Source organism: Rhincodon typus, chromosome 9 (genome assembly GCF_021869965.1).
Source record: "Rhincodon typus isolate 14 chromosome 9, sRhiTyp1.1, whole genome shotgun sequence".
NCBI classification, from domain to species: Eukaryota; Metazoa; Chordata; class Chondrichthyes; order Orectolobiformes; family Rhincodontidae; genus Rhincodon; species Rhincodon typus.
In genome coordinates this window covers 42424781-42452521 of record NC_063340.1, presented here as the reverse complement: position 1 = coordinate 42452521, position 27741 = coordinate 42424781, and the positions used below count along the sequence as shown (strand labels likewise).

Sequence of the window (27741 nt, the reverse complement as noted above, 5' to 3'; positions counted from 1 at the left end):
TGCTGCTTGGCCTGCTGTGTTCATCCAGCCCTGCACCTTGTTGTCTCTTGTTACACATGCTGTTTGTATTCACACAAAAACTTTTTTTACAATTTTTCTCTGGGTCACTAAGTAGCCTTATTTGCTGTTGCACTCGTGTTGTATGGTCCATCATTCTCTGGTTATTATTTAGACCTCTAGCTACACAATGCTTTGCCTATTTTTCAAAACTTTGGCACGGTGGCTCAGTGGTTAGCATTGCTGCCTCACAGCGCCAGGGACCTGGCTTCGATTCCACCCTCGGGCGACCGTCTGTGTGGAGTTTGAGTGGGTTTCATCCGGGTGCTCTGGTTTCCTCCCACAGTCCAAAGTTGTGCAGGCTAGGTGGATTGGCCATGCTAAATTGCCCATAGTGTACAGGGACGTGAGTTATATGGGGATGGATCTGGGTGGGATGCTCTGAGGGTTGGTGTGGACTTGTTGGGCCGAAGGGCCTGTTTCCACACTGTAGGGATTCTATGGTCTATGAAAACTTCCCTCACTAACCCATTATTTTAGTGGGGGCACAGAACGTAGAATTGGGCAAATATATTGAAGATAAAATGCTGTTCACAAATGATGTGAAGTGAAAGTATGCAGGAAAGGCAATATAGGTGCTGAAAGCCTTCAGTTACATGGACAATCCCAGTCACTGTAATGAAGAATCGCAGATGCTAGAGATGTGAAACAGACAAAAACAGAATTGCTGGAGAAACTCAGCAGCTCTGGCAACAATCAATTCTGAAGATGGGTCATGGGTTTCAAACGTTAATTCTTTTCTCTCCGCAGATGCGGCCTGACTGGGTTTCTCCAAAAACATAATTTGGTATTGTTTGGCCCAGCTTCTGCTATATATTTTCCAAAAAGAGAGGAAGATCAGGCATTCAAGATGAGGGGTTTTTATAAAGCATAGAGAAATGACTTACACTTGCCGTTGTATCAGTAGCCAGGTAATACACATTTAAGGTAGGAGAGGAGAAAAGAAGCATTACAAGTTTTGATCTGGCATCCATTGCCTGATAAAGGGTGGAGTAAGTGGATTCAGTAGCTGAAAGAAATGGATGAGGCACCATGGGCCAAATAGCATCCTATGGGAGAATTAGGAAGCTCCCTTAAATTAAGTGAGAGTCAACATGACAGGATTAACTAACTATTAATTGATTAACTATCAACTATTTATATTGTATCAGTATATTGCAAACATCCACATTTGCTACACCAGTTATAAGAAACAGAAATAAGTGAAATCTCAATTTTAAATTTCCAAATTTTGCAAAATAAAAAAAACTTTCTCGAATTAGATAGACTGAAAGCCTGGAAGTTTTAAATTTCAAACTCCTCCAGAAACAGGAGTAGTGAAAGCAAAACCGTAGCTTCCCAGCATTCTGTGCTGTAACTAATTGTAGATAATTGTAGGTAAATCCTGTCAGTTACAAAAACAGCAGTAACTTAATGAGTCACACAATCAATAACCCAAGAGATTCTACTTTTAATCTGCTTGAGCAATTAATTTCCATGGATTTTTCACATTTAAAACAGTCTACAGGCAACGTTTCAATAACTTCAACTATATCAAAATAATGAATTAATACTTATTCAGATTAAAGTTTTTAAGGAAGGAAATACTAAAGATATGCTCTAACATCTTGCAAACAAAAATACGATAGAAATGCATTTCTATCAAATGGTTAGGATGACAGGTTTTTACTTCAAAATTTAAAATATATTATTTTATTTTATTTTATTTTATTCCAGCCATTTAGTATCTACATGGACAAAAATTCTCCATGTTGTTTTCAGACTTCTAAGTATATATGGACAGTGACAGGCTGACAGATATTCACAGCAAAACGGGGACCTTCAAACACCAGCACATTAGCTATATACCGCTCACTAACAACATGGAGGGTCAAAGGCCAACCATCTGGAAACTGCAAGACAATTAAATGCACATGGAAGCAGCATGTGCAGCAACCTTTCCTTTTGGTACTTAGCATTCAGATTTTTAAGATCAAGTACAGTACATCAACAATGTATTACAAAAGTGCTGAAAATTACAGTACCCTTTTTAGTTTCCAGAAATTTTCCATAACTGTCTGGATAATCATCCTCTGATTTGGACTTCTCTACATGTGGTACTAGAGCCTCTCCTTCTTCCTCCTCCTCATCCTCATTAAACCACATCTCTTCATCTTCCTCCAATGCACGTGCATCTCTCCGGTACCGATTATTACGTAATATGGATGGTACGCTGAATTGAAAAACATAATAAACAATTAATCACCAAGTTCTACAGAAAACACAAAATATTATCTAGAATGCTGAATTGTTTTTTGACTTCCAAACTGTGGTAGTTATATATTGCATACAGACAGACATATTTACAATCACATCAGCTAACCTGAGTTATGCAAGCTGTCAAGCCCCAATTTTATTCCTCACACAACCCCTTCATCATTTTCTCCTCCTCTTCTTCCCTCCTTGTTCCCTTTTCACCAGAAGGTGCTGATCCTTATTGGTGGCTTGGCTTTGTGGATGGCTGCAGCCCTCTGACACATTGCCCAAGTCGTCATACTTCGTGCATGAACCAAAACAGTGTGCATTGGCAAACATTCTATTACAGAAGGCATCAGAGCCAAGTCTGATCCTTGGCTCACCTGATGTTGACAAACAAGCACTTTGCAGCTTAAATTCATATGTAGATTGAGAAACAGAAACACTTGCTGGCATGGCCTGTAAGCCAACTGAAACATTTCAAAGTTGATTCTGCTGAAATTAATTGATAAATGGAACTGGAAACCTATAGCATAATTCCTAGCTTGCATGAAGTACTATATAATACTGCAATTCCATCCAACAAAGAAAACACCAACACTGTCAAGTTTGTTGATATATTTTGTACAATTTTGCTGTCAATTATAACACCTGTTCAAAAACAAGTTGTTTTCTTAAATATTATATATATATAAGTACAGCATTATCTAAATGAATGCAAAACAACATTTATCATTTTCTTTTGAAAACTCCACAAACATATTTAAGTGCATTGTGAAGACTTTTATTATAAAGGCTCCCTACACAGTCAATACTTTGGTTCAAATTTCAGTAAGGCACGGTCTGTGGACCAGCACCTGGCATTTACACCCAAAAACAAGCTCCCCAAAGCAGAACAGTAAACACTAGCAAACTAAAGAAATGTAAATGTGAAAAAAATATAAAAAAGTTAAATCTCAGCAGAGATCTGCATTCAAGCCTGATGAAAATACTTGCCCTCATTTTCAGCTAGAGAGAAGATTCTTCACCAATATTAGTATTATCAATTCCCCTATATTGGTATGATTAAAAAAAAAACTAAAGTCACTGTAGCACATATTGCTCACTTACAGAACAAAGTTGCGGGTAGCTCAGGGTGCTTAATTTTTTTTAAAACACAGTCACTTGACAAGAACGAGGTAACAACTCCAACACCAATCCAAAATTGTGGAATACCAACCCAAAAAGTTAGCAATCACCAGTGAAATCAATTAATAATTTAAATAGTTCAAAGTTGTAAATCATAAGTTTTCATTGCAAGCCTGGATAATCAGTATGTGACATTAAAATTTCTCCCCTTTGGTACCAAATTAAAATATTCAATCTGTGATATTTAAGTACAACACATGAAATCCAAAAAATATGCAACAGCTATGCATGCTCAATATTTTGTCAATTAGTTTTAACATTTGATCTCCTCCCACCTCTAATTGGGCTATATAGTTTTCAAAGCACAAACATTATTAGCCTTGCCATTTAATCATTCCATCTGCTGTCAGATTAAGGACCTACTAGATCAACAGGAACTGTGTTTTGATTGAAATGAGCAAATTGAAATTATGAAGTATTCCATTTGTGCATAGTGTTATGCTATAATGCTTTTAGTCACTGGTTAGTAGCCACTTACCTATCAAGCACCAGATTTATATAGATTTAATCGGCAATTTGGCAAAACAAAATGCTTGCCATGCAGCCAGCAAGATCACTGGTTGGGAATAACATATTGCGAGTTGCGAGCTGTCAAATAATATTTGCTATGGAATGCAGTAATCAAATTTGGAAGTGGTAGTACCATACCACTCTTCTCTATATGGCACCTGCAATTGGTCTGACTTAAAATGCCTGAATGAATCTTTGCTCATGTTCTTGTTCCTACCTTCAGCTCCTCTCCATTCCAAATGTAAACTTTGTTCTATTCTTCAAATCAGATCACAGTCTGAGAATCTTAAAACTAAGATTTCATTACATGTCTGATGATAATAAGTCTAATAATTTATAACATATACTGTTTATCATCATACAAGCCACAATCTAGAGTATACACATATACTGAACTTGAACTGATTTTTTTAGATTCAACAGTTTTAAGCAATGATGTGAAACACAATTATCAGAGTTGAACATACATTAAGGATTCAATTAATTCTCCTACCTGTTCAGTTTCTGATTTTGAAGTCTATCCCTTTCCTGCTCATATCTCAGCTTGAGTCCTTTAAACGTTTGCACATATTCTATGTGTTCCAGTGATTTGTAGAAGTTGTCAACTATATGTGTTGTAAGTGACTTGATATCTTCCTGTGGTATCAAACATGACAACAAAAAGCACTGACGAGATACTTCAGAATGGTACAAAATCTTAATTTACAGAAGTTAGTCTAAGGAAATCTATAAAAATAGGTTTTTTCACAAACTATTACAAAAATAGAAACTTACCACTCTGATAAATTCAAAAAGTTCAATTATTGCTGAATTAAGTAGATTATATCTGGTTCCATTATCCAAAAAGGCATTTATAACTGGTTCAAAGAGATTTCCTTTTGTGATGTAACGATTATAAAATTCATCCTTTAGTCCAATTATCCTCCTCATGAAACGCAGTGCACCTGTTTTCAGAAAAAAAATGTTTACTTAGGTCTCAGTACTTCTCACTAGTTTGGACTACTTCCTCCAACATTGCTCATTTTGCTGTGTGGTCAAATCCTTTCATTACTCCAAAACTCACCTCAAACGTATTGGCACAAGACCAATTCATGAACAGCATCCAATTTGGGGATCACCTCAACTTCCCTCAGCAACCCTTCAAGATTTAGGCTTCATTGCACTATACTATACACCTTTGCATACACTCTCCCTTTTCACCTGCATCTCTAAGATCCAACACCTACTTCTGTAATCTGCTCTTGAACATGGTTTCTGCCTGGCCTCTTGATTACCAACATAATCTCTTTCCTACAGCACCTTCCCCACCTTTACTTTCTCCAAAATCATCAGTCCTGGGTTCATTCCCTATTTCTCTCAGACTGCCTTTACTCTCCAAGGTCTTAAAAGCATTGCAATTCAATTACATCGTCAGCATGTGATTCTTTGATTCAGCTTGCATATCATTCAGCCTAAAATTATGGAATTCTTGAGGCTGCTAGGTTATGGTTCCTCTTCACCCGTGTGCTTTTATTTTCTGTTTTCCAGCATTCTCTCCTCAGCATCTTTCGTGCACCTCTTCCTTGTGGTTAGAGTCAATTATACTGATGCATAACTCAAATTTCTCATCCTGAGTCACATGTTTTTCCACTGAGCTCAAAGCTCCATTCTTGATTCCTGTTATTAATCGCTTAAACAAGACTCTTTAGCAACATTATCTTAAACAGGATCAGCTTCCACATACATACTGATAATACAAAGCCTGGACTCCTTTAATCAACAACTCCAAAGCTTTTAAATACGGTGACTGTTTAACATCAAGTCTCAGATAACTCAGGATTACTTTAAGCTCTATACCACTAAAACTGGAGACCACTCTCAACTCCATGTAGCATGCAAGTGGCTTCAGTAATGCCAATATCGCTGACTGTCCAGTTAGGACAACTTCAGTAGCAAAGAATTTTAACGCCCTGCTTAACATCTGACCACATCTCTTTCATCCTTTTCCATTAATAGCACATTTTTTAAAAAACTCAAATTTTGTTTACATGCTATTACTTTATAAATGTTTCACGTCCAATAACATCCACAAAAGGCAGAACGAATCCAATCTGGCCAATTAGTGCTCCAATTTACACTATCAGCAGCAAAATGATGCTCAGCGATTAACAGTGCTACCTAGAGGCAGTCAGTAAGTAATAAATTGCCCACAAACTCAGTTTTGATTTGGGGCTTGATGTTAAGCAGAGTTCGTTACTTATGAACTCTGGAATTGCTAGCAATGGCTGTCAGAATTGTGTGGCTGTTGACACAATCTTAGTTTGGATTCTGTAAAGATTACCCAGCCAACAGCACCTTCCAACACAAACCACAAATGGTGATCAGAATACAGTAGTAACTACCCTACTTTCATCCAAATAATTCTATAGGATCATAATTTAATGTCTCATTTGAAAGATGGCATCTTGGATACCAGGTAAGTGATCCTTGACTTTCGTGCTCAAGTCCCGATCTTATATTAACCCTTGGAGTCCAGGTATAATTCTGATGCACCCCACTACAATAAGACTCAAAATTCACAACACAGGACACAATCAGCCCATTTTGTCTGCACCAGCCAAAAATGAGCCCTGCAGCCTAATCCCACATTCCAGCCCTTAAGTCTGTGTGGCCCTGTGGGGTGCAACACTTGAAGTGCATCCAGGTGCTGTTTAAAAAGTGGTGAGGGCTTCGGCCATAACCACCTTTTCAGGCAGTGAGTTCCAACATTTGGAGGAAAGAAAAATTTTCAATCTCCTCTAATCAATCTAATTACTTAAACTCCGTACTCCATGGGGACTGATCAGTATTCCAAGCGGAAAAAAGTAAACCTGTCCACTCTGTCTCGGACCATTTGCTTTATAGCTTCGTTGGTTTCAAAGAAAACAGACCTAACCCGTCCAAACAAAACTAAAATTCTCCATTCCCGAGTACAGAGAAATGGCCTCTGTAACCTCTTCAGTGCAATATATCATTTGTGATGAACGGTAACTTTAACTGCAACCTATCTGATATACTTTTTAAGCATAACTTCCTTCCTATACTGCCTCAGCTAAAACGGCATCTTTTTTTAAAAATTCAAAGAATAGGCCAGCATTTATTTTCCATCCCTAATTGACTTTTAACTACTGTCTTGGCAATCACATTGCTGAGAGTCTGGAGTCACATGTAGGCCAGGCAAGGACAGAAGTTTCCTTTCCTGAAGTACAGTGAACCAGATGGGTTTTTAATTACAAATCAAATAAACATTTACAGTCATCATTAGATTCTTAATTCCAGACTTTATTTTTAATAAATTCAAATTCCACCATTCAAACCTAGGTCCCCAAAACATTACCTGGGTCTCTGCATGGTCTCCCATTCTAATTTCTTAACCACATTATCTACTTGTTCGGCTATCTTCATGAATGTTTGGACATACACCTTATTTATCGTTACTCTTCCCTGAACAGTTATGGCATATAATTATGTATTGTTCATCAACTCCAGATGTACTACCTCAATCCTCTGAATTGAATTTCATTTGTCACTTTCTGCCCACATGACCAGTTTGCAGTGCTCTTCATGAGGATTTTATTTGCCATCTGCAAAAGTCTCAAGCTTGCTATATATTTAATTCTAGATCATTGACATGTAACAAAAAAAATACAAACAGCCTTTTAGTCACAAAATATTTGCCAACTATTATTCTTGTTCTCAGGCAAACACAACAGAAGACCCTCTCAGCAATCAAGTCTGCACCAACCTACCTACACAAATCCCACTTTCCAGCATTAGGCTCGTAAACCTGAATAGATGACATTTTAAGCACCCATCCCTGTCCTTTTTAAATGATGATGAGATATTACTTTCCCAGTCAGTGCACTCCAGATTCCTAACAGTCAATGAAAATATTTCACACATCCCCTCTAAACCTCCTGTCCATCACCTTAAAATTATGCCTCCCTTAATAGACTCTTATTCATATACATTCTGTCCATGCTCCTCCATGTTATACACCTCAGTCAGGTTCCTCCTTTAGCCTTCTGTGCTCAAAAGAAAACGTCAACTTATGCAGAGATAACAAGGTGTAGAGCTGGATGAACACAGCAGGCCAAGCAGCAGAGGAGCAGGAAAGCTGACGTTTTGGGTCAAGACCCTTCTTCAGAAAATGAACCATCGGAAGTTCCTACTATCTCTGTGAACTTATGCAGCCTTTCTTCATAGTTAAAATGCTGCGACATAGGCAACATCCTGGTGAATCTCTTCTGCATTCCCTCCAATGCAATCATTTCCTGACTACAGTGCAGTGACCAGAACTACACACAGTAGTCCAGCTGCGGCCTAACCAGTTTTGAAGATAAAGGCAAGCATCTCGTATGTGTGTCTTTAACTACCCTATTCACCTGTTCTGCCAAATTCAGTGATCTCTGGACTAGCACTGTGAGATCTCCGTACCTCTGAGCTTCTTAATGTCTTGCCGTTCACTACTCAATTGTCTCCTTATTTCTTCCAAACAGCATCACCAAACACTTCTCAGGGTTAAATTCCATCCGCCACTTATCTGCCAATCTGACCAACCTGTCTACATCCTCCTGTAACTTAAGACCTTCTTCCACAATATTAACCACTTGACCAATCTTTGTGTTATCTTATTTACCATGCCCCCTAAATTCTCATCTATATCGTTTATTATCACAAACAATATGAAAACCACCTATGAACACTGATTCACTGACCACCGAATACAGTCCTTCAGTCACAAAAACAGCCTTCTACCATGAAAGCAATTTTTGATCCATCTTGTTAAGTTACCCTGGATCCCATGTGCATTTATTGCTTTCAGTGTTTGTCTGCCATGTGGGACCCTGTCAAGGGTTTTGCTAAAACCCACAAACTACATCAACTGCACTACTCTCACCTACACATATGATCACCTCATCAAAAAAATTGCTCTTATTATTTTGACTAGTGTGCCACATAGGTCTCTGTTAGAAATCTTACATTTATTTCATCCAACATTTTATACTCAGCTACAATATCCATGTTGTTTTCCACTTTGTGGAAAGAGATACATGCCATGACCACTTGTTTCATCCTACATGTAAATTATCTTTTCCATTTATCAATCCAAAGGCCAATACATCCTAAGCTTTGGTGCCACAACAGCTCAATTCAGGTGCTGTCTAACCTGTGCTCTGTTTAGTTGGAAATATGGCTTGCCATGCTTTATATTCTAGTGTTCTCAATAGAGAGGACGAACATTCCATTCTTAATATTTTTCATAATATTCTGTAGGAATTGAGTGATTAGAATGTTCTCTGTATCAAGATCACCAATTATTTTTGAGCTTTTACTGTTCTAAATTTGCACTATTTCAGAAGTATTCTGGTCTAGCCTTATTAGGTGCACAGAGAATACCATCTTCTGGTGGACGATAGGAGCCACTTACATTAAAGTGAATCATGAAAACTGCCATATCACAGCAAAAGAACATTAGAAGGGGGACTTCCAATCATAATTTGACCGAGTTACTCAGGTTTCTTGGACAGACATATATTTACTATTCAAATTAATAGATGTGATGAAAATCTGATAAATTATTAAAGAACATGTCAAAATAGGTGGCAAACACTGGTTAACATCTGACCTAGATGGTTGGCATAGACATGGTGGGCCAAAGGGCCTGTTTCTACACTGTATGTCTCTATAAAAGACAGATAAATACCAAGACTGTCATTAGTTTTACTTTTATAAGTGTTCACTTACATAAGGCAAGGAAAGTATGTTTTGAATTCATCAGCACCAAAACTCTTCGAAGTAAATCTTTGTTCATGATGTAGTTCTTGATGTGATATGTGTGATGCTCTACACAAAAAGTGAGTAGCTCTAGAATCAAGGCCAACAGCTGTGCTGTCTGGAAGTTATCTAAAAAAAAATAAAATTTTGTCATACATTTGAAAGTAACATCTTTGGAATCATTTTAAAAAGTCAGAAATAGGGTGAAAGGAGTAATGCATAATACAAAGCTGCATTTAACCTCTGGCACTTAGGTTCAAAACCAAGCCAGACCGATGGAATGCAAGTCTTTCTTCTTTCAAAGAAGATAGGGTCCCAAAATAAATCATTTGCCGGTGTTCAATATCAGTGGGAAATTGGGGCAATCACAAAACCTTAAAGCTAAGGTCAGAACATATTTGGATTTTGGCAGTCTCAAACAGTTGAAAAGACATATCTTGCAAATAAATATTTTGCAGATACAATAAGAGATAAAGTTTGTTTGACTTAATAACATGTTGCGCAAGTGCAAATTAAGTTTTACTCTTACTTAAGCTGCTTAAGATAGCTTTCATCTTTACTACTGCATGAAGTGCAATGTTCCCACTAAAGATACCACCATAACTTTCCTTCCCCCTCCCCCCCTCCACCACCCCGCAGGATATTTATGTACTGCAATTTCAAAAGTCCTGGCTGCTTGTCAGTATCTTCATTCTTCTCAAATAAAGTCTGATTAGCAATATATATTTTGCATGTATCATCTAATGGGAGTGGATCATGGTATAATTTTGAAGGAAGTGCAGGTAGAGAGTCTCAAGAATGTATATAACAATCTTTGATGACGCCAGGACATATTGAAATGGAAGTTTAAGCATACAAGACATGGCTTCATTAGTTGAGGTGAGTATAAAGGCTACACAAAACCTTCATAAACTGGCGAGGCCTCAGCTGAAAAGCAGCATTCAATTCTGGGCACCATACTTAGAAAAAATATTCAAGGTCACAGAAAGGGTACAGAGAAGATTTACTACGATAAAGCCAGGAATGGCAGACCTGAGTCTTATGAAGAGGTTGCAGCAGCTATGACTGTACCCTGTGGAGTGCAATATGTGAAGGGGAAATTTGATAGAGTAAAGGAGACTATTGCTGGTGGTAGAAAAGTTGGTGACCAGAGAACATAAGTGTAAGCTTATTGGCAAAAGAACCAGAGGAACAATAAAGTTACTTAAAAGAAACAGCATGCTGTGATCTGAAATGCACTGTCTGAAATAGATTCAATAGTAACACTTGGAAATACTCAATTTAAAACAACATACAAGAACAAAGAATCAGGATTAAATGACAGCCCACCAAACTATTTACATAGGCATGCAGTGCCTCTTCCTATGATGTATCATTCTATGATCTGCCCAGCACCACACAAATGTGTGCGCGCACACATCTTCTAGCAGGTGAAAGACAGCAATCAAGAGCAACAACAATGATCTAATTCTTTGCCAACATAGTTCAAAGTCACTGAAGCTAAATATTAGGACTCCAAAAGGCACGTTAGTTGCTATCAGTAGCTCAACAAAGCTCATGAGGCCTAGTACCTTCTGGTCTAAACTGTTTAGCATCAAAACGTAGTTATTTAATTACAGACAATCCATGCCACTCAAGCACAGCATGCACTTACAACATTGCTTTAACATCAAAACTATATTTCTTGCTGTTTTAAATGGATGTGCCAACACGAGCTAGATGGCATAATAGTTGAAAACAACTTTCTGCAAAACTAAACACCCATAGAAAATTATCTTGCAGGTTACAAATGTTTTATGCCGGCAATCGCTAATCATAACTGTTTAACAGCTACTTTCAAGCAGCTTGTCAATAGTCATTCAGGTACATAACACTTTTTTCTTCAGAAACTAAGCAAGTGCTTTGCTGCTATTTAGCGTTTAAAATCCAAATGAGACACATTCCATTCACACAAAATCCACCAGTTCAATAAATAAACATGAAACTTACCAGAACAAAAAGCAGTATTCCTGTTGGATTCATCTATTCCTGTATCTAATAAATAAATCAAGTACAGGATTATGTTAAAAACATTAATTGTTAATGCAGTTCTCAAGACTAAATTAATCCTAGTATATTCATTTAGAAAACTCGAGGTCCCCACACTGTAGTATGTATAGTTTAAATTATTTCAATTTTTCACTTTCATAACTCTATCTCTAATCCTTGTGATGAAAAGGCCATATTACTGTAGATTTAATACTGTTCTAAATTTATTGTTAATTTTAAATCTCATCTTGAGGAAGTAACATATTTCCTAAAAAACAAGTTAAGAACTTTCAGCAGTAGTAAAGCATCACTGACTACTTAATTTAAAATGAGCTACCATCATTTAGGTCATTTCAGTTCCTGGTGCTCCATTTGAGGCTAAGACTGCAACAGACTCCTAGCTATGCAGATAAATAGTTCCATCCCTACATTAACACTAGCATGTGCAAGTGCTGGTTATGCCAACTTTGTTAATAGTTGCCAACAAGGCTCAGATACCAATTCAACTTGCCTTTGGATTTTTGTCGCTCCCTAACAGAGTGGCATACAGTGTATCAACCTAGATAACTTGGAAAAGACAGCAATAAATTCAAGATACTTGACCCACCCTAAAGTTCTACAAGGGCATGCAATTTATGAATCCATTACTAAAGATCGAGCTCTAATCTAGATACAATTCTCATTGCAAAGTGATTAAGAGTGAAAACTTCTCAAATAGTACTTTTGGAATGGGCTCCTCGGCCTAGTCTTAGGGCATTTTCCCTACAGGCATTGGTCTAGGGAGAACCTTTGACCAAGTCAGACCAATCAGTTTAAAGAGCTCGGCAGTTCTCAAGGGCAGGCAGAAATACAGAAGAAAAGCCTCAAACTATGTTCTATACACAACAATTTGTATGGTAGCCATATTTTTAGGGGATTTGGCAGGTAGATAAAACAGCTCCAGGCTCCAAGAGTGGCAAAATGTACCCTGGAAGGATATTGTTAGGTATCAAGTTCAAGAAAAGTAACTGCCAATTCCAGGCTTGGGAGACTGAAGCAAATTGTTAATTAAGGTACTATAATAAGATAATGAATGGATAAATTTAATATCATTGCAAAATACTTTTTTTTCTAAATTTAATTTGCTTAGAACCATATTCCAGTCTAAAAAATTGATATTGCATTGAAATGTTTAGTTATATGTTCAAATGAAGGGACACTAAATCTGCTCTCAAATGTAACAAATGCTGATCTCTTAAAAAATACATTAAGAATGTCCCTTGAACTTATAGGAAAGTGGGAGTTTTTATAAACAGAAAAGGTGAATTCTTCAAACACCTGCATTCAGATTAACACCCATGTGATCCCCAATTACCATAGGAGAAAAACACAAATAGAAATCCATCGAGGTATTAAGTGGCAGTTTTAAGCATCTTTCCCAGGGCTCAGAGAGAAGAAACGCAGGCAGCAGAGAGCGCAAAAGTTGCACAATGGAGCAGCAGGGAAAACGGTTTGTGTTGCCAAGCTTTTAGGGCTCAGATTATGTCTAAAGAAAGGGGGAAAAACCCAGTGGGGTTCTTGAAAATTTTGGGAACTGAGAATCATTAAGGTGTGCCTCCCTGGTGATATAGAAATGCTGCTGAAAGACACTTGGAGGTTTCAAGCTAGCATAGGTGACGAGAGGTGAATCCTTGCAAAAGAAGCTAGGAGTGACACTGGGACCATCCATCTGACGTTACATATTTTTCAGAAGCGTTACATAGAATAAAAGCTTTTTGTAGGTTGTACTTTGTCAGTTCATTAATGCAAAATCGTAACTCCTTTAGGCTGAGGCACTGGTAACTTGTTTATCAATGTTTGATCTACACCGATTAGCTCGTCACAGTACCAGTCCTGGATGGTGAAATCTTCTTCATAAGTTAACTTCAGTTGGTAATGTTGGGGTCCCATTTTTTTAAAGAAGTGGTCATCAGTCTCCAAGGAGATTCTAACTCTCACAATCTTGTGCAATTGTATGCAAACTGAAACCGAGGGGCCGAATTTCTGGTCGGTTGCACAGATTTATTCATTTGAATTTAGCAGAGGCATCAAAAAGATTCAGAGAATTAAGCAAATCACCTTAATCTGTAGCTGGGCCCACCTAAAAACTAACCACACCCTCAGGAATAAATAATTATTGTTTGGAATTTCTGTTAACAGCTTGCTTGCAGGACTTTGAAGATGGTGTATAAATTAAACTGGCCCTTTGGCCACTAATGGACATAATTAAACAAGTTTTAAAAGCCTGAAAACAAATTAATGTAACCCATCTAAATTTCACCAATACAATTAGCAAATCATTCAGTAATTTAAAATTTTGCAGGTGGTGGATTGACATGGATTAAGAATGCTTGTTGTAACAGATAAACCAATTTTCAACTCCATTAATCGAAGTTACCACTCAAACAAATCAAGAATCTATTTTTCTAACGAAAATGGTGAATTTCTCAGATATCTAAACTCAGAGTAATGCCCAGGTGATTTCAGATTACCAATTCAGTTTGAAAGTATTGCCTGTTTCCACCGATTTACAGCAAAGTTTGCATCGAGCAGTATGCAAATGAGTTTGAGCAGAATTTTGGTGGAGGGCACACTTCTGAAAACAGGCATATTTGACCTCTTGATCAGTAATTGCACTCCAAGTTGAAAATCTACCCCCCGTTTTAAATGACTGCATACCTAAGCACCACTATTCCCAGACAGCATACAGAAGACTGAATTATTTCCTCCAACACATCTGGAGGCTGCAATGTCCTGTGACTAGGACAGACAATTCTCATGCAACTATTCTCCAGATACCACAATTGGCTGGAGAAATTGCCATGTTTTTATTGAGAGTAAGTTATGAATTCTGTTGGCTGCAGTCTGTGGAGTCCCTTTAATCAAACAGCTTCATTAGCTCAGTGCAATTTGGATTGTTTTGCTATTCATGTAATGTATGCGGTAGCCATATGTCCCACCTTGCCTCCAATTCATTGGCTGACAGTGGTGTCAATCAACACTCCAGTTTTTAAGTAGGGATATGGCAGAATTACTGGGCTGGAAAATGTGTCTAAAGGTTCAAGTGCTCCAAATGGAAAAACTAGTGCACCACCTACAAATCACACAGGAAATAACAAATGTCATGAAGTATAGGTACAATCAACATTCCGAAGTTCGTAAGTATTTACATAAGGAAAGGCAAATGGACTTTAATTGAATGAGTTTGAAACTCACCTTTACCACTGTGTTTTTCATCTGTGGTATTAGCCAGCAAAGGAGCACTGAGAACATGCATGCAATGCTTGTAAAAAAAGCTAAGGAACTCTGTCTTCTCAGTTTTCTAAGAAAGATGACAAGATTACATGCTGGTAATTAGACAGTTTAACTATTAGATAATTGAAGTTTTAAATTTTTTTAATTGAATATTGATACTTTAATATTATGCAATTGCAGAATGCAACTTTTGAATTCAAATCAAGGTTCAGCACACAAATAAGATAAACCGTTGTAAATACTTCAAATCCGAAAAATGGAAAACACTTGAAAAATGGATTTAAAACATTCAAAAATCAAAAGCAGTAATATAAACACCCAAGAATAATAGTGATAAAATATCAGCAATCTGTAAAAACTAGGGCTCAACAAATAAACATGAATCACATCATGTAATAAGTTAATCTTTTCTATGCCTTCTCCAGTAATAAACACCCAGTGTTGGACTTGAACATGCTGTTATGTTAAAGGTACTAATTGCAAGGGTTTTGAGAAATCCTGGAGTAGGGTGGAGATAACAGATAATTTGCAAAATTGGAAAGGCATGGACAGCAGGAGATGCGCGACTCAGGACAAATGGAATGTTTAAACAATGGAATACACTGGGTAGAATAAGGTGATGAAAAAGAACTTGTAGGTGATAAAGATATAAACTGTTTTGAATTAAGAACAAGTAAAACAGGACTGAGAGAGGGAGAGGAGGGAGGGGAGGGAGGGGATGGGATAAGAGAAGCTGAATATTGGACCACAAAATTTAGAGACAACAAAACGAAAAACCAGAAGAACAACAGTGCACAAGTCTAGGGTCTAGAATGAAAACAGTTTGAAGAAAATTTGTATTACTAAGAAGGTTCTTTTACAGAAAACAAACAACAAAAGACCAAGTCCCCAGGACCTGATACACTACATGCTAGAATATTGGAAGCGGTCACATGGCGATAGCGGATACATTGTAGAATTTTTTCTGAGGGTGACTACCAGATTCTGAAATAGTTCTTGGAGATTGGAAGGTAGCAAATGTCACCCCACTATTTAAGCAGGAAGGGACAGAGAAATAAGAAAATTACGAAGCTGCTTTGTAAGGCAAATAGTAAGGGAATCTCTCAAGAGTAAGGGAAAGGCTAGAATCTATAATAATGATATGATAAATGACACTTGGACAATAGTAAATGTGGATTTGTCAATAGGAAATAGTTTTTGACAAACCTGTTGGCGTTTATTGAGGATGTTACAGTGTTGATAGAGAAGTCGGTGCATTTGTTTACTTGGATTTTCAGAAGACATTTGATGAAGTCCCCCAAACGAAATTGGTTAGCAAAATTAAAACAAATGAAATAGGAGATAATGTACTGGCATGAATTCAGGATTGGCCACAGGCAGAAAATGGAAAATAGGAATAAATAGGTTGGTCTCGCATTGGCAGGCTGGGACCAGTGGTGTATCATAAGGATCAGTACTCAAGGCCCCAGTTGGTTATGGTATATATCAATGATTTAGATGTGGGAATTAAAATGTAATATTTCCAAATTCGTGAACAGGTTGAAATGCGCGCTGTTAAGGATGCAGAAAGGCGGTTTCAATGGTATTTGGACAGAGTTCACGAGTGAGCAAGAACATGACCAATGGAATATAATGTAGAAAAATGTGAAGCTGTCCATTTTGGCAGAAGTAATAGAAGTGCAAAGTAATTCTTTAATAGTAAGAGATTAGAAAGTGTCAGTGCACAAAGGGATCTAGCAGTCTGTATTGATAAGTAATTGAAGGCTAACATGGAGATGCAGCAAGCAAGCAATTAGGAAGTCTAATGATATGTTAGCCTTTATCACAAGTGGAAGAGAGGACAGGAGTAGTGACATCTTAATTCAATTGTAGAGAACCCTGGTTAGACTATACCTGGAGCAGTGTGCGCAGTTTTGGTTCCTATACCTAAGGGAGAATATTATATCCATGGAGGGAGTGCAAGAAAGTTTGCAATATCTGTTCCCAGAGTGGCAGGGCAGTCCAACAGAGAAAGTTTAGGAAACTGGGCTTAGATTCTCTAGAGTTTTGATGAATGAGTGGTGATATCAGTCTAACAAAAAGAAAATACTGAATTGCACAGCTGGCTCAATCAGACAGAATGCCCCACTCCTGCTCCTGTGTTCCAATGAACAAAGAGGGAATAATATATTATTCATGGTCTAGCTTGGTCTACAACAGTCTTGATGAGGCACACAGACAAAAAGGAATTTAAACTAAAGTGTGCATTGGAAAGAACTGGAGACAAGTTCAAGGAACTAAGTGGAACAGCAGCTGGTTGTTGGAAGGGGTGGTATTTTGTGGAGAGAGATGAAACTGGAGAATCAGGCTTGGGCAAAAGGGAGTACATCAATAATGCCAACAAGCATGGGCTAAGAGGTAAATGAGTAATCAAGAGTTTAAGACAGACTCCTTCAAACACTAACCTCAAAAGTTTTTAAAATAATTGAGACTTTCTAAAATAGAAATATATAACAACATATCATAGAAGTGCAGTTCTTAATATGGAGAACTATTATAATCAAAATCAACGTACTAAGTGTATTTGAACTTTACTTTTATAAAACAATTGGAGGTACAAGATCATTAACTGCAAATCAAATTATCCCAATAAGTGTATATAGTTCATATTTACCATTCTATTACCCAAGATTGTTAAAATATTTTAAATGTCTTACATTTGCTGTAGCTAACATATTCTCAGGGTCAATTAAAGTTCTCAGTAGCCCCATTAGCTGAACTGCTCCACCAAGCTCAGGATCAGCATCACAGATCATCTGTTCAATGATCACATTAATTAGGAGAATATCCTGTACAGAAACAAATGAAAAATGGTCAGCATTAAATTCAATAGCAGCCATAAAGTGATAGCTAGTTTCAAAATAAACCCCTAACTGAAATCACATGGTAAACATTCCTCATTTGATCCCATCCTTCCAAAATACCAACCATTTTTTATTAATATTCATCTGATTCTTGAAAGATCTTGGCCCACTGACATTCCTGTCAGCCAATACTGCTAGTTGACAATGTCTTATCTATTACTGTTTATCCTAAGCTTCGCTTTCACAATTTTTAATCAGTGCTCTTTTGAAATGCTCCCTAAACATAGAAAAGTATTTTTCGAGAGCTTACCCTTTCTATTCCATCACAAATCAAATGCGCTTAGGGTTCACTGCTTAATCTCAAGATGGTCCAAATGAGAGATCCCTCAGATAATTCTTCTGTCAAAAACAGTCTCCTTAGAGCTTAATTATGGTGATTGTGAACATGTATACACGAATTCAGGTATGATTTCATTACAGCGCTGCATTTAACCAAGCTTTCTGGGCATTTAAATCAAAATGATTTGACAAAATAATCCAGCATCCTATTTCCTTTATTATTCTCAAATATTTAGGATTTGATAATCAAATCTTCGACACATTTAAAGGGTCACTAGGTAAGTACACAAGGAGGAAAGAGCTGACAGGGTTAGATGAAGTGATTATGATATTTGAGGCTTAAGTACCAGCACCTATCTGGCTGACAGGCAGCTTCTGCATTATGTGCATAACCTCACTTTGCCAGATTGAAGACAGTATTTTATGAAAATGTAAATTACTCTGGTTAGCTTTCACAGTGGCATGGAAATGTTTTGGCAAATGAGCTTGCTGAAAGTTAAATGAAATGTTGCTCTTCTATTGAATCTAAGTTCAAACATAAATTCCATTGCAAGTGATACACATTCATTTGAATAAACAGTATTCTAGAGTAAAACATGATGTCTATTCTGTTAGTTGCTCCTGCTCCTAATTCATGGAATTTTAGGGATTGGAATAGGAACTGATTTTCTAATCAAGATAAAATTTCAACTAGCTTTGACAAGGAAGTGGAACCCAATTTCAGGCATGTCAGCTATAGCTCAATTGGTAGCACGCTGACAGAACATGCAAATCAAGGCTGACAATCCAGGTGGACTGGCCATGCTAAACTGCCTTGCAGTGACCAGAGTTGTGTGGATTATCCATGGTAAATGTGGGGTTATGGGGATATTAGGTTGGGAGGTACTCTTCAAAGAGTCGGTGCCTTGATGGGCTGAATGGCCTCTTGCAGCACTGTAGGATTCTTTGATTCTATGACTGTAATACATTACTGAAGGAGTAATACACTGTAGGACATGACGTCTTTTCAATGAGAAGTTAAACAGAGGTCTGAAAATGCCCTCTCAAGTAACTACAAGATCCTATGACAGTATTGCAATGAATATTTTATGGCGTTGTAATATCCCTTAAATCAACAACACAAAACAGCTATCTGATAATTATTACATTACTGCTTGAAAGTCCGCTTGGTTCAAGTTGCTTTACGATAGTGACTATGCTTCAAAGGTATCTAATGGATCATAAAATGCTTTGAGAAGTCCAGTAGTCATGAAGTGCACTTTATAAAATGTATCATTTTTGAGACAGGTCTTAATGTGATCAAACTATATCTGAAATACTTCTGAATCATGGTTACGGTACATTTAAAAAGTAACACGTCAATCTTTGGTCAATGACTTAATTTAACAGAATCTGGTATCAACAGATATGTTGGTTACTTCTGCATGTACCAAAATATCCTCATAACTGTACAAGAACATAAATATCAACAAACATTTAGTGCTGAGATGTTTTGTGATTTGAAGTTACTGTCAAATCAACACAGAAGCACGAAAATCCAAGAATCACTTGTCATAGGTGATGTAGTTGGCTCAGCTGGCTGGACAGCTGGTTTGCAGCACAAAATAGCACCAACAGCATGGATTTGATTCCTGCGCTGGCAGAGGTTACCATGAAGGACTCTCCTTCTCAACCTCCTCCCCTTGCCCAAGGTGTAATGATCTTCAGGTTAAACCACCAGCTCTCTCTCTAAGAGAATGCTGTCCAGTGGTTCATAGAGCTATGACGACTTTACCTTTCTTTAAACGAAATGCAGCACAAGGCTGAAGAAATCAGACACAATCATCTCAAAGTAAACTACCTTTGTTCAATTGTATGAAACTATTCAGCCTCATTTTATAAAAACAAAAACCTGAGCTATCTTCAAATTTTTGCAATTGATATTCAAGTCTCAGACCAACTTTCCACACAAATAGTTTAATTTCTTGGGAAATTGTCAAAAGCTAGAAACTTTCCAAAATCATTTTCTGCCCAGTATTTGATATACGATAAACATTAAGGCATGAATGCACAACGAAATGGATGGCAAAATCGTGAACTGAAGTGTAACCAGGGCCAAATATTACAATTTGTTTGTTAACAGAAGCCCTTGCACCTGGTAATATAATCTAAGATTAGATACTTTTCACAAGGACAACGAAATGTTTACAAGTATTTTCTGACCAGATATTCATAACCCCAGAAAATACAGTGGGTGACTTTTCAGCTAATTTACGTAGAAAGTGCAGTGAAGGTAACAGTTACACAAATCTGATAAATCATTTAAACACCCTAAAGAAAAGTCAACAGTTGTAGTGCATATCCAGCTCTTCAATGAAACAGAATTAGGTTATTCCCAAAAGGACAAATACTTACATCATCACTCTGCTGAGCTTCCTGCATTACAAACTCACGTACCATTGATGGACTATATTCTACTAGATAGGAGAATATGTCTGTAGCGGCAGTTCGCACCTGTGCGTCATCCATGCCCTGTAAAGAAGCAAGATAAATGTACTATTTAATTGAAAATTAAAATTATGCATCAAGCGGTTAAAAAACACGGCATTTCTACCACAAAGAAAACCAATCGCAAAAACCAAAATGTTCAGTGAACTAGTGAACACAAATTACTATTCTTATGGTAGTAACAAGGGTTAGAATATACCAACGAGGAATTTCGAAGTTAGTAACACACCCACCCCCAATAGTGAATCATCATACATTTCTGCACACGATTCAAGAACTAAGATACAGCTGCTCTAACATTTGCCACAAATTAACTTATTATTTCCACCCCCATGATAACAGTGGAAGGTCACATTTTTCTACTCTTAGAAATGAAAAGATATACAACAAATAAAAATGAACAATCCAACCACAGCATCAGGTGAAACATCCTCTAGCTACCAGTATAGAAGAGAATAGATAGAACTCCAGATATAGATTCTCTAATGGTTCTAAACCCTAGTTGAGGTGACAGAAGAGAATATATAACTCAAAGGACCTGCATAACCTAATGATCCTGAAGTAAAAAAATATTTTTAGCTGCTTATGAACAATTTTAAAAGAAAAGGTAGATTTTCAATTCCATATTGAAAGAAGTTAACAGTTATTTAATTCTGTTCATTTGCCAAAAGGCTTTTCAGGACTTCTTAATGATCTGGTCTCCTAGAACAGACGAGCAGCATTTCCATTTACATCATTTTTTCTTCTGAGTTTTACTGTGGAAAACTTATTGTATCTTCCAGCAATATACACCACCTCATTGACATAAATCAAGCAGTACAACATCAATGTTAGACTAGCCTAATTTGTCATTTTAACTTTAATCCACAGTTTTAACAAATGTCCTATCCAGCTTTAAGCAAAAAAATGTTCAATCTTTAAGCATTGAGCTATTCTGGATTTAACAGACACACATTAAAGAACAAGTGATACAAAAATTGAATCAATATTCCATTTTTAAAAAATTTGTCAAAATTTGCTTCAGTTCTTGCGAGCTATTGAACAGTGATCTATTAATGAGCTAACACCAGTACGAATGATTTTTAAACTTCTGAACTCTCAAAATTAAAACAGCATAAAACAATGAAGAAATATGCAGAAAGAAACATAATTTTCAGTGTGATCAGCATTCTTGAACATACTGCCCCAGAGCTCATTGGCTATATGATCCAGGACAGCCACTGCACATCCATGCTTGCCATTACTTCTGCTAAAATGTTAAGCAATTTCACACAAAATAATCCAGAACTAGGCCATCCATTACTTCTGCCAAAAATTTATAAATATTGAACAAATCTGTACCACAAAGCATGGAACCATTACTGAGTACAATAATTGATTATTTTTGAAGAGATGCTAACATGTTTTGACATAACAAAAGTAGTCTGCAATAGCACACGTCCAAATGTTCAAAAATCTGAAGACAAATCATGTCAAATATGTACATTTCTTTATTTTTGAAATGTTAATGTCGAAAGTATACTTGAAAAATAAAGTTGGCTCAGTAACAACACGAACATTTAGTGCTTCAAAACAACATTCTAAGGGAGGCGATGGCCTAGTGGTACCATTGCTGGACTGTTATTCCACAGACCCAGATAATGTTCTGGAGACCTGGGTTCGAATCCCGCAATGGCAGATGGTGGAATTTGAATTCAATAAATATCTGGAATCTAGTGATGACCGTGAATCCATTGTCGATTGTCAGAAAAACCCATCTGGTTCAATAGTGTCCTTTAGGGAACGAACTACCATCCTTACCTGGTCTGGCATACATTTGACTCCAGAGCCACAGTAATGTGGTTGACTCTTAACCTCCCTCTGGGCAATAAATGCTGCCTAACCAGCAACGCCCTCATCCCATGAATGAATAAAAAAACTGTTAAGTGAAATGGGTGACAAAGTTATTGTGCAATCTTCTTACACAAAAGTGCTCATAATTTAGCAAAGTGGTGATCCTACTCAAAGGCCCCAACAATGACTGGAATGGAAACAAATAATACAAAAGGTGCAAAATGGCATTTCTTGCTTAAGCACATTGTTAGCATGAGGCAAAAAAAATGATCTGATCAGTATTAGTGTGATACAGCTGTAAGAACAGCGTTATAGCAGCTAGATGTATAGCAGTTGGATAGTTCACACGCAATTAGTAGAAGGCTCTAAGAACAGAGATCTATGCTAAATGTAAAAAGATATGCAACGCATAAACTAATTTGTCCTCTGCTGCACCTGCTGATCTCACCAAACCTCATTGTATTTAATTTCCCAAACTACTTCCATCTCAATAACACAGCCAGCTCCATCCTGAAAAGCGCTTATTTAAAACAAAATTGAATTGCCTTCCCCTCAAAATAAACAAACATTTGAAGCCATCACCTAACCATTTCTATAATAAAACAAGGAACTTAGGATGCTGGAGATCTGAAACAAAAATGAACTGCTACTGAAACTCACCAGGTACAGCAGCATCAGTGGGAAGAAAGCAGAGTTAACATTTTGAGTCCAGCGATGCTACCAGACCTGTGGAGTTTCTCCAGCAATTTCTGTTTCCACACCTGACCATTTCTTCTCGCTCTACTTCATTTCATTTTAATTAACATTGCCTCCTAGACCATTGCTAAAGCTAATCTACCTTAGGTGGATAACTGCTTTCAATATTTTTTTAAAAACGTTTGTGCAGACTACATGTCTAAGTTTGCTTCTCTGCATTGAAAATGTGCAGAAAGCTTAATTACCTTTTCCTTTGAGTATTTTCTAGCAACTTAGTCTTTTAATAGGTCTTGCTAATCTCTTAACTTTGAAAACATTTGATGCAACTTACTGACAAAGCCCAACTATATGCATAATTTGCAGCCCAAATGTATGTACAGATCAAAGCACTACGTCAAAAAAATCACCATCAGTTATTGAGAAATTTCAAAACTCCAAGGTGAACACAATGCAAAAAAAACCTGAAGATAAATAATTAATTGATATCAAACTAATTGTTTCTGGCAGAACGACAAAAAGATACAACATAGGAATGCTGAAATGGCTTAGGTGGCCCACATACAAACTGCTAGAAGATCAAGGCGGTTGTGATCTATTCTTTGCTCTTTGTGGTTAATCCAAAACTGCAATACTTGAGGGCTGCAGCTCCTCATTTAAAAATAATTGTGGAATCAGGTAAATTGCTGGCCTAAAGAATTAAAAGTACAACGGAAATATGAATAATACCACTCCCTATTAAGCTCTAAAGTTGTATGTACACCAAAAATTTGGTGATCATTTTGAAGGCCCAAAGCCACACTCCAGTAAAAAGATAGCAATAAATCGACTAGTTTCCTTCTGTTTTACTGCTGATCAATTGAAAACTGAAAGCAAACACCTGCAGAAGCAAAGAGCAAACTTGAGGGGCTCAAAGATAAAACCTCAGCAAGTAACCAGGAAAATGGGTCTTGGTGGCCCTTTGAAACTGCTCTGCCATTCAAAAAGATCATTTTATTTGGTTACGGTCAGGGCTCTACTTTTCTGTCTGCGTCCCATAACTCTCAACTCCCTTGTATATCAAAAATCTAACTCGGCCTTGAATAATTTAATGGCCCAGTTTCCACGATCTTCTGAGGCAGAGAATTTCACATTCTAAAGGTCCTCAGAAAATAAAATCTAATGTGTCTCAATGGGAGACCTCAATTTTAAAATATGCACCCTCGTCTGAGTCTCTTCCCTAAAAAGGGAAACATCCCCTGGGTATCCACAGTATCAAGTTCCCTCTGGAGCTATTTGTTTCATAAAATCACTTCTCATTCTTCCAATCTTCAATGGGTATAGGCCTAAACTAATCAATCTTTGTTCTAACATGAGCCCTTCACCCCAGAAGGGAGCGGAGTGAATCTTTTCTGATCTTTTCAGTTATCTCAAATAAGACCAAAACTCAAAGGTTTTGGCAAAGATCTGTAGCTCGGGTTGTGGGGGAGGTTGCCAACTTGCTCGCCGAGCTGGCTTGTTCTTAGTATATGCCATATACAAACCCATACAGATCAAAACCGGAAATGACACTACTCACCATTATGGAGCAAACAGTACAAATTCCAAGCGGAGTAGAAGAACATCGCTTCATCGGAGGCTCCACTGATGATGTCACCTAGCATGGTGACGAAACGTCTGAACGAGAACAAGTCAGCTCGGTGAGCAAGTCAACAACCCGAGACCAAAACTGTATGCAGTGCTCCCAACATGGTTTCATCATCTCCCTGTACAATTGCAGTAAAACTTCTCTACTTTAATATTCCATTTCCTTTGCAATAAACTTCTTAATCACTTACTATACCTGCATAGTAACTTTGTGATTCCTGTACCAGAACATCAATATGCCTTTGCACTGGCATGTATAATCTCTCCCAATTTAAAATACTACACTGTTTTTCAATTCCAGCTGCCAAAATGGACAAGTTCACATTCACCTACATTACATAAATATGCCAATTCACTTAACCCATGTGTATCATTTTGCAGACACTATCTCACTAGCAAATTTGCCTAACCTACATTTGGTTCCGTCATCCAAATCATTAACAGATTATGGTGAGCACTCAGGACTAAACCCTGTGCAACTTCACTCAATACACATTGCAAATCTGAAGGAGACACATTTATCCTTATTCTTTGCTTCCTGCGGCCTAAGCAATGATTCATCTGAAAAGAACCATATGAAGCTCGGAGTACATTGTCCTTTCCACATTGCGTCAAGGACCGCAATTATTTTTTGTGACAGCCACGGATCAGATAGTAAAATATTCAATCCTAATTTCTATAGGTTCAGCTTTGTAGCCTCTTTCGCCTTAGGAAGCATCCGTCCAACTTTTTTTTTCCAATATTGGCACCACCAAATGTCACATATGGAAGGTATCACTGCTTTTATACTACTAAGCAGTCACAAAATTGCCCATTGTTGTTGCTTTGGTCAGATAACATCTGAATAGTGATGGAGTAGAGGTTCAATTCCGAGTAAGAGGATAAATAACTTTATGGACACTTCCTTTCCTCAATGTTTTAATTAAATGATTACTACTAAAAAGAAAAGTCCATTCTTACCAGAACTATTTCAAGAGCTGGAAGTATTCCTAAATTCGCCAACGTTTTGAAAAATGCATCACGGTTCTGAGGTTGCAGTGTTTGAGAAAATGCACAAAATTCCTTAAAGAAGTTCACCTATGTTTCAGAGAAAAATAATTGTGAAGTAAACCATGGAGACAGCAAGAACTGCAGATGCTACAGTCAGAGTCAATATAGTGTGGAGCTGGAGGAAAACAGGTCAGGCAGCATCGGAGGAGCAGGAAAGTTGACATTTTAGGTTTACACCATTCATCGTGCTGCCTGACCTGCTGTGCTCCTCCAGCTCCAAACTGTGAAGTAAACCATTTTGTGCAAATACACAACTTTTCAAATTCAACGGTTAACTTACTAATTCACGTCTCTTGTCATCATCTGTTGCTTCATCTGTTAACTGCGCAAACAGTTCAGTCAAAAATTTCTCATCTTCCTGTATAAAAATAACGAGTTTCAGTATTTCAATTTTACCAGTTGCAACCTGTATAAAATTTATATGCATGACTGACTTGCAAATTTGCAGTTTAAACACAATAGGTAAATTATGAGCTCTACCTTTAGATCAAAATTAAGCAGATTTAAAGAATGCTGCGTCTTTTAACATTTTTTCAATATCAACATCTCTTAACACGCCTGAAAAAACTTGAGAACAATCACATTTCTTTTCCCACGTGTCAATGCAAGACCTCAGGAAACGTGGAAAAGTAATTTGGCTGTCCGTGTCCATAAATCTCAAGTACAAAAAGTAATCAAATGATAAATGGAACCCAAGGGTTGAAACACCAAAGGGAGGAAGCAATGTTTCAGTTATGCAGAAACTTTCATTAGAGCCCACCTGGAGTCTGAATTCAGTTTTGGATGCTGCAGCTCAAGAAAAATATATTAGCTTTAGAATGACAAAGCATATTTAAGGAATGAATGCTGCATGTCATTTAGAGATTCATTCCATCCTTCTATTCATTCCATCCTTGTTCCAGTCATGAATGAGTAATTCAAATTTTTATAGCATTAATTTTCTTATTCCAAAAATCACCACCTGGATTTGTCTGCAGCTTTCTAACCAATTAGGTTTCTAGCACCTCACTAGTATAATAATCTTTTGTCTATCTTTCATTTCTAGCCACATCGCCACTGACACACATCCTCTCAACAGCATGCATACCCATTTTCATTACTCCTACCATTTTCCTGTGTTTAATGATCTTTTTACTTGTTCAACTTACTGCCCTTCAGTCCTGATCACTGCAGTGTATACACTCCACTGTTTTTTGTATTTAACACATTTCTTTTCTGACACTTTTGTTAGATTGGAGTTTCTTTCTCCACTGTCTTTATTCCTTATGCACCTTATTTTATGTACTTAAGCTCAACTATTCCTACCTTGCTACTTTGTTTTTAATTTCCCGACTTTCCTTCCAAATGAAGATGAGTTTGTTTTCCTATTCCCCACTTGGCCATTGCATTTTGTAGAACAGCTCTCATGTTCCCAGATTTGATGCAAATTCTGCTTGAAATAGTAACTTTCTTTCTAATATTACTGACTAATACTGACATGTGGTTGAAAGAGTGATCCAGAAATTTTCTTCCTTCAATTCCAGTTCAAAACCAAAATTATTTTTCAGATCATGGGCCATTCCCTTTCTATTATTGGCACTCATACTGATAAGATGGCTGACTTTCTTTCCTCCATATTTTTCAGTCTTTCCAAATATCACATACTTTAACAGGTGGGATTAAAAGATGCTTTTGACTCTGGTGGGTGGGTGCTATGTTTATGTGTGGGGGGAGAAGGACGACTCACTGCGTCAATGGATGGTAGAGGCATCTCTAGAAAAAAAAGTAATCGTACATGCAACAT

The 27741-nt window shown here is 37.3% G+C and overlaps 1 protein-coding gene across 1 annotated transcript in view; it reads right to left on the bottom strand.

Annotated features, from left to right (window-relative positions):
- The window catches only part of LOC109929137 (serine/threonine-protein phosphatase 4 regulatory subunit 3B), a 54755-nt gene that overhangs the window by 5686 nt on the left and 21328 nt on the right, over positions 1-27741 (bottom strand). Inside the window, exons 5-14 of the mRNA XM_020528936.2 lie at positions 26239-26316; positions 25869-25985; positions 20664-20780; positions 17784-17915; positions 15049-15154; positions 11776-11820; positions 9757-9915; positions 4765-4934; positions 4484-4626; positions 2082-2269 (exon numbers count right to left, since the gene is read on the bottom strand). Coding sequence (XP_020384525.2) covers positions 2082-2269; positions 4484-4626; positions 4765-4934; positions 9757-9915; positions 11776-11820; positions 15049-15154; positions 17784-17915; positions 20664-20780; positions 25869-25985; positions 26239-26316 — 1255 coding nt within the window. The remainder of the gene's footprint in view (positions 1-2081; positions 2270-4483; positions 4627-4764; positions 4935-9756; positions 9916-11775; positions 11821-15048; positions 15155-17783; positions 17916-20663; positions 20781-25868; positions 25986-26238; positions 26317-27741) is intronic.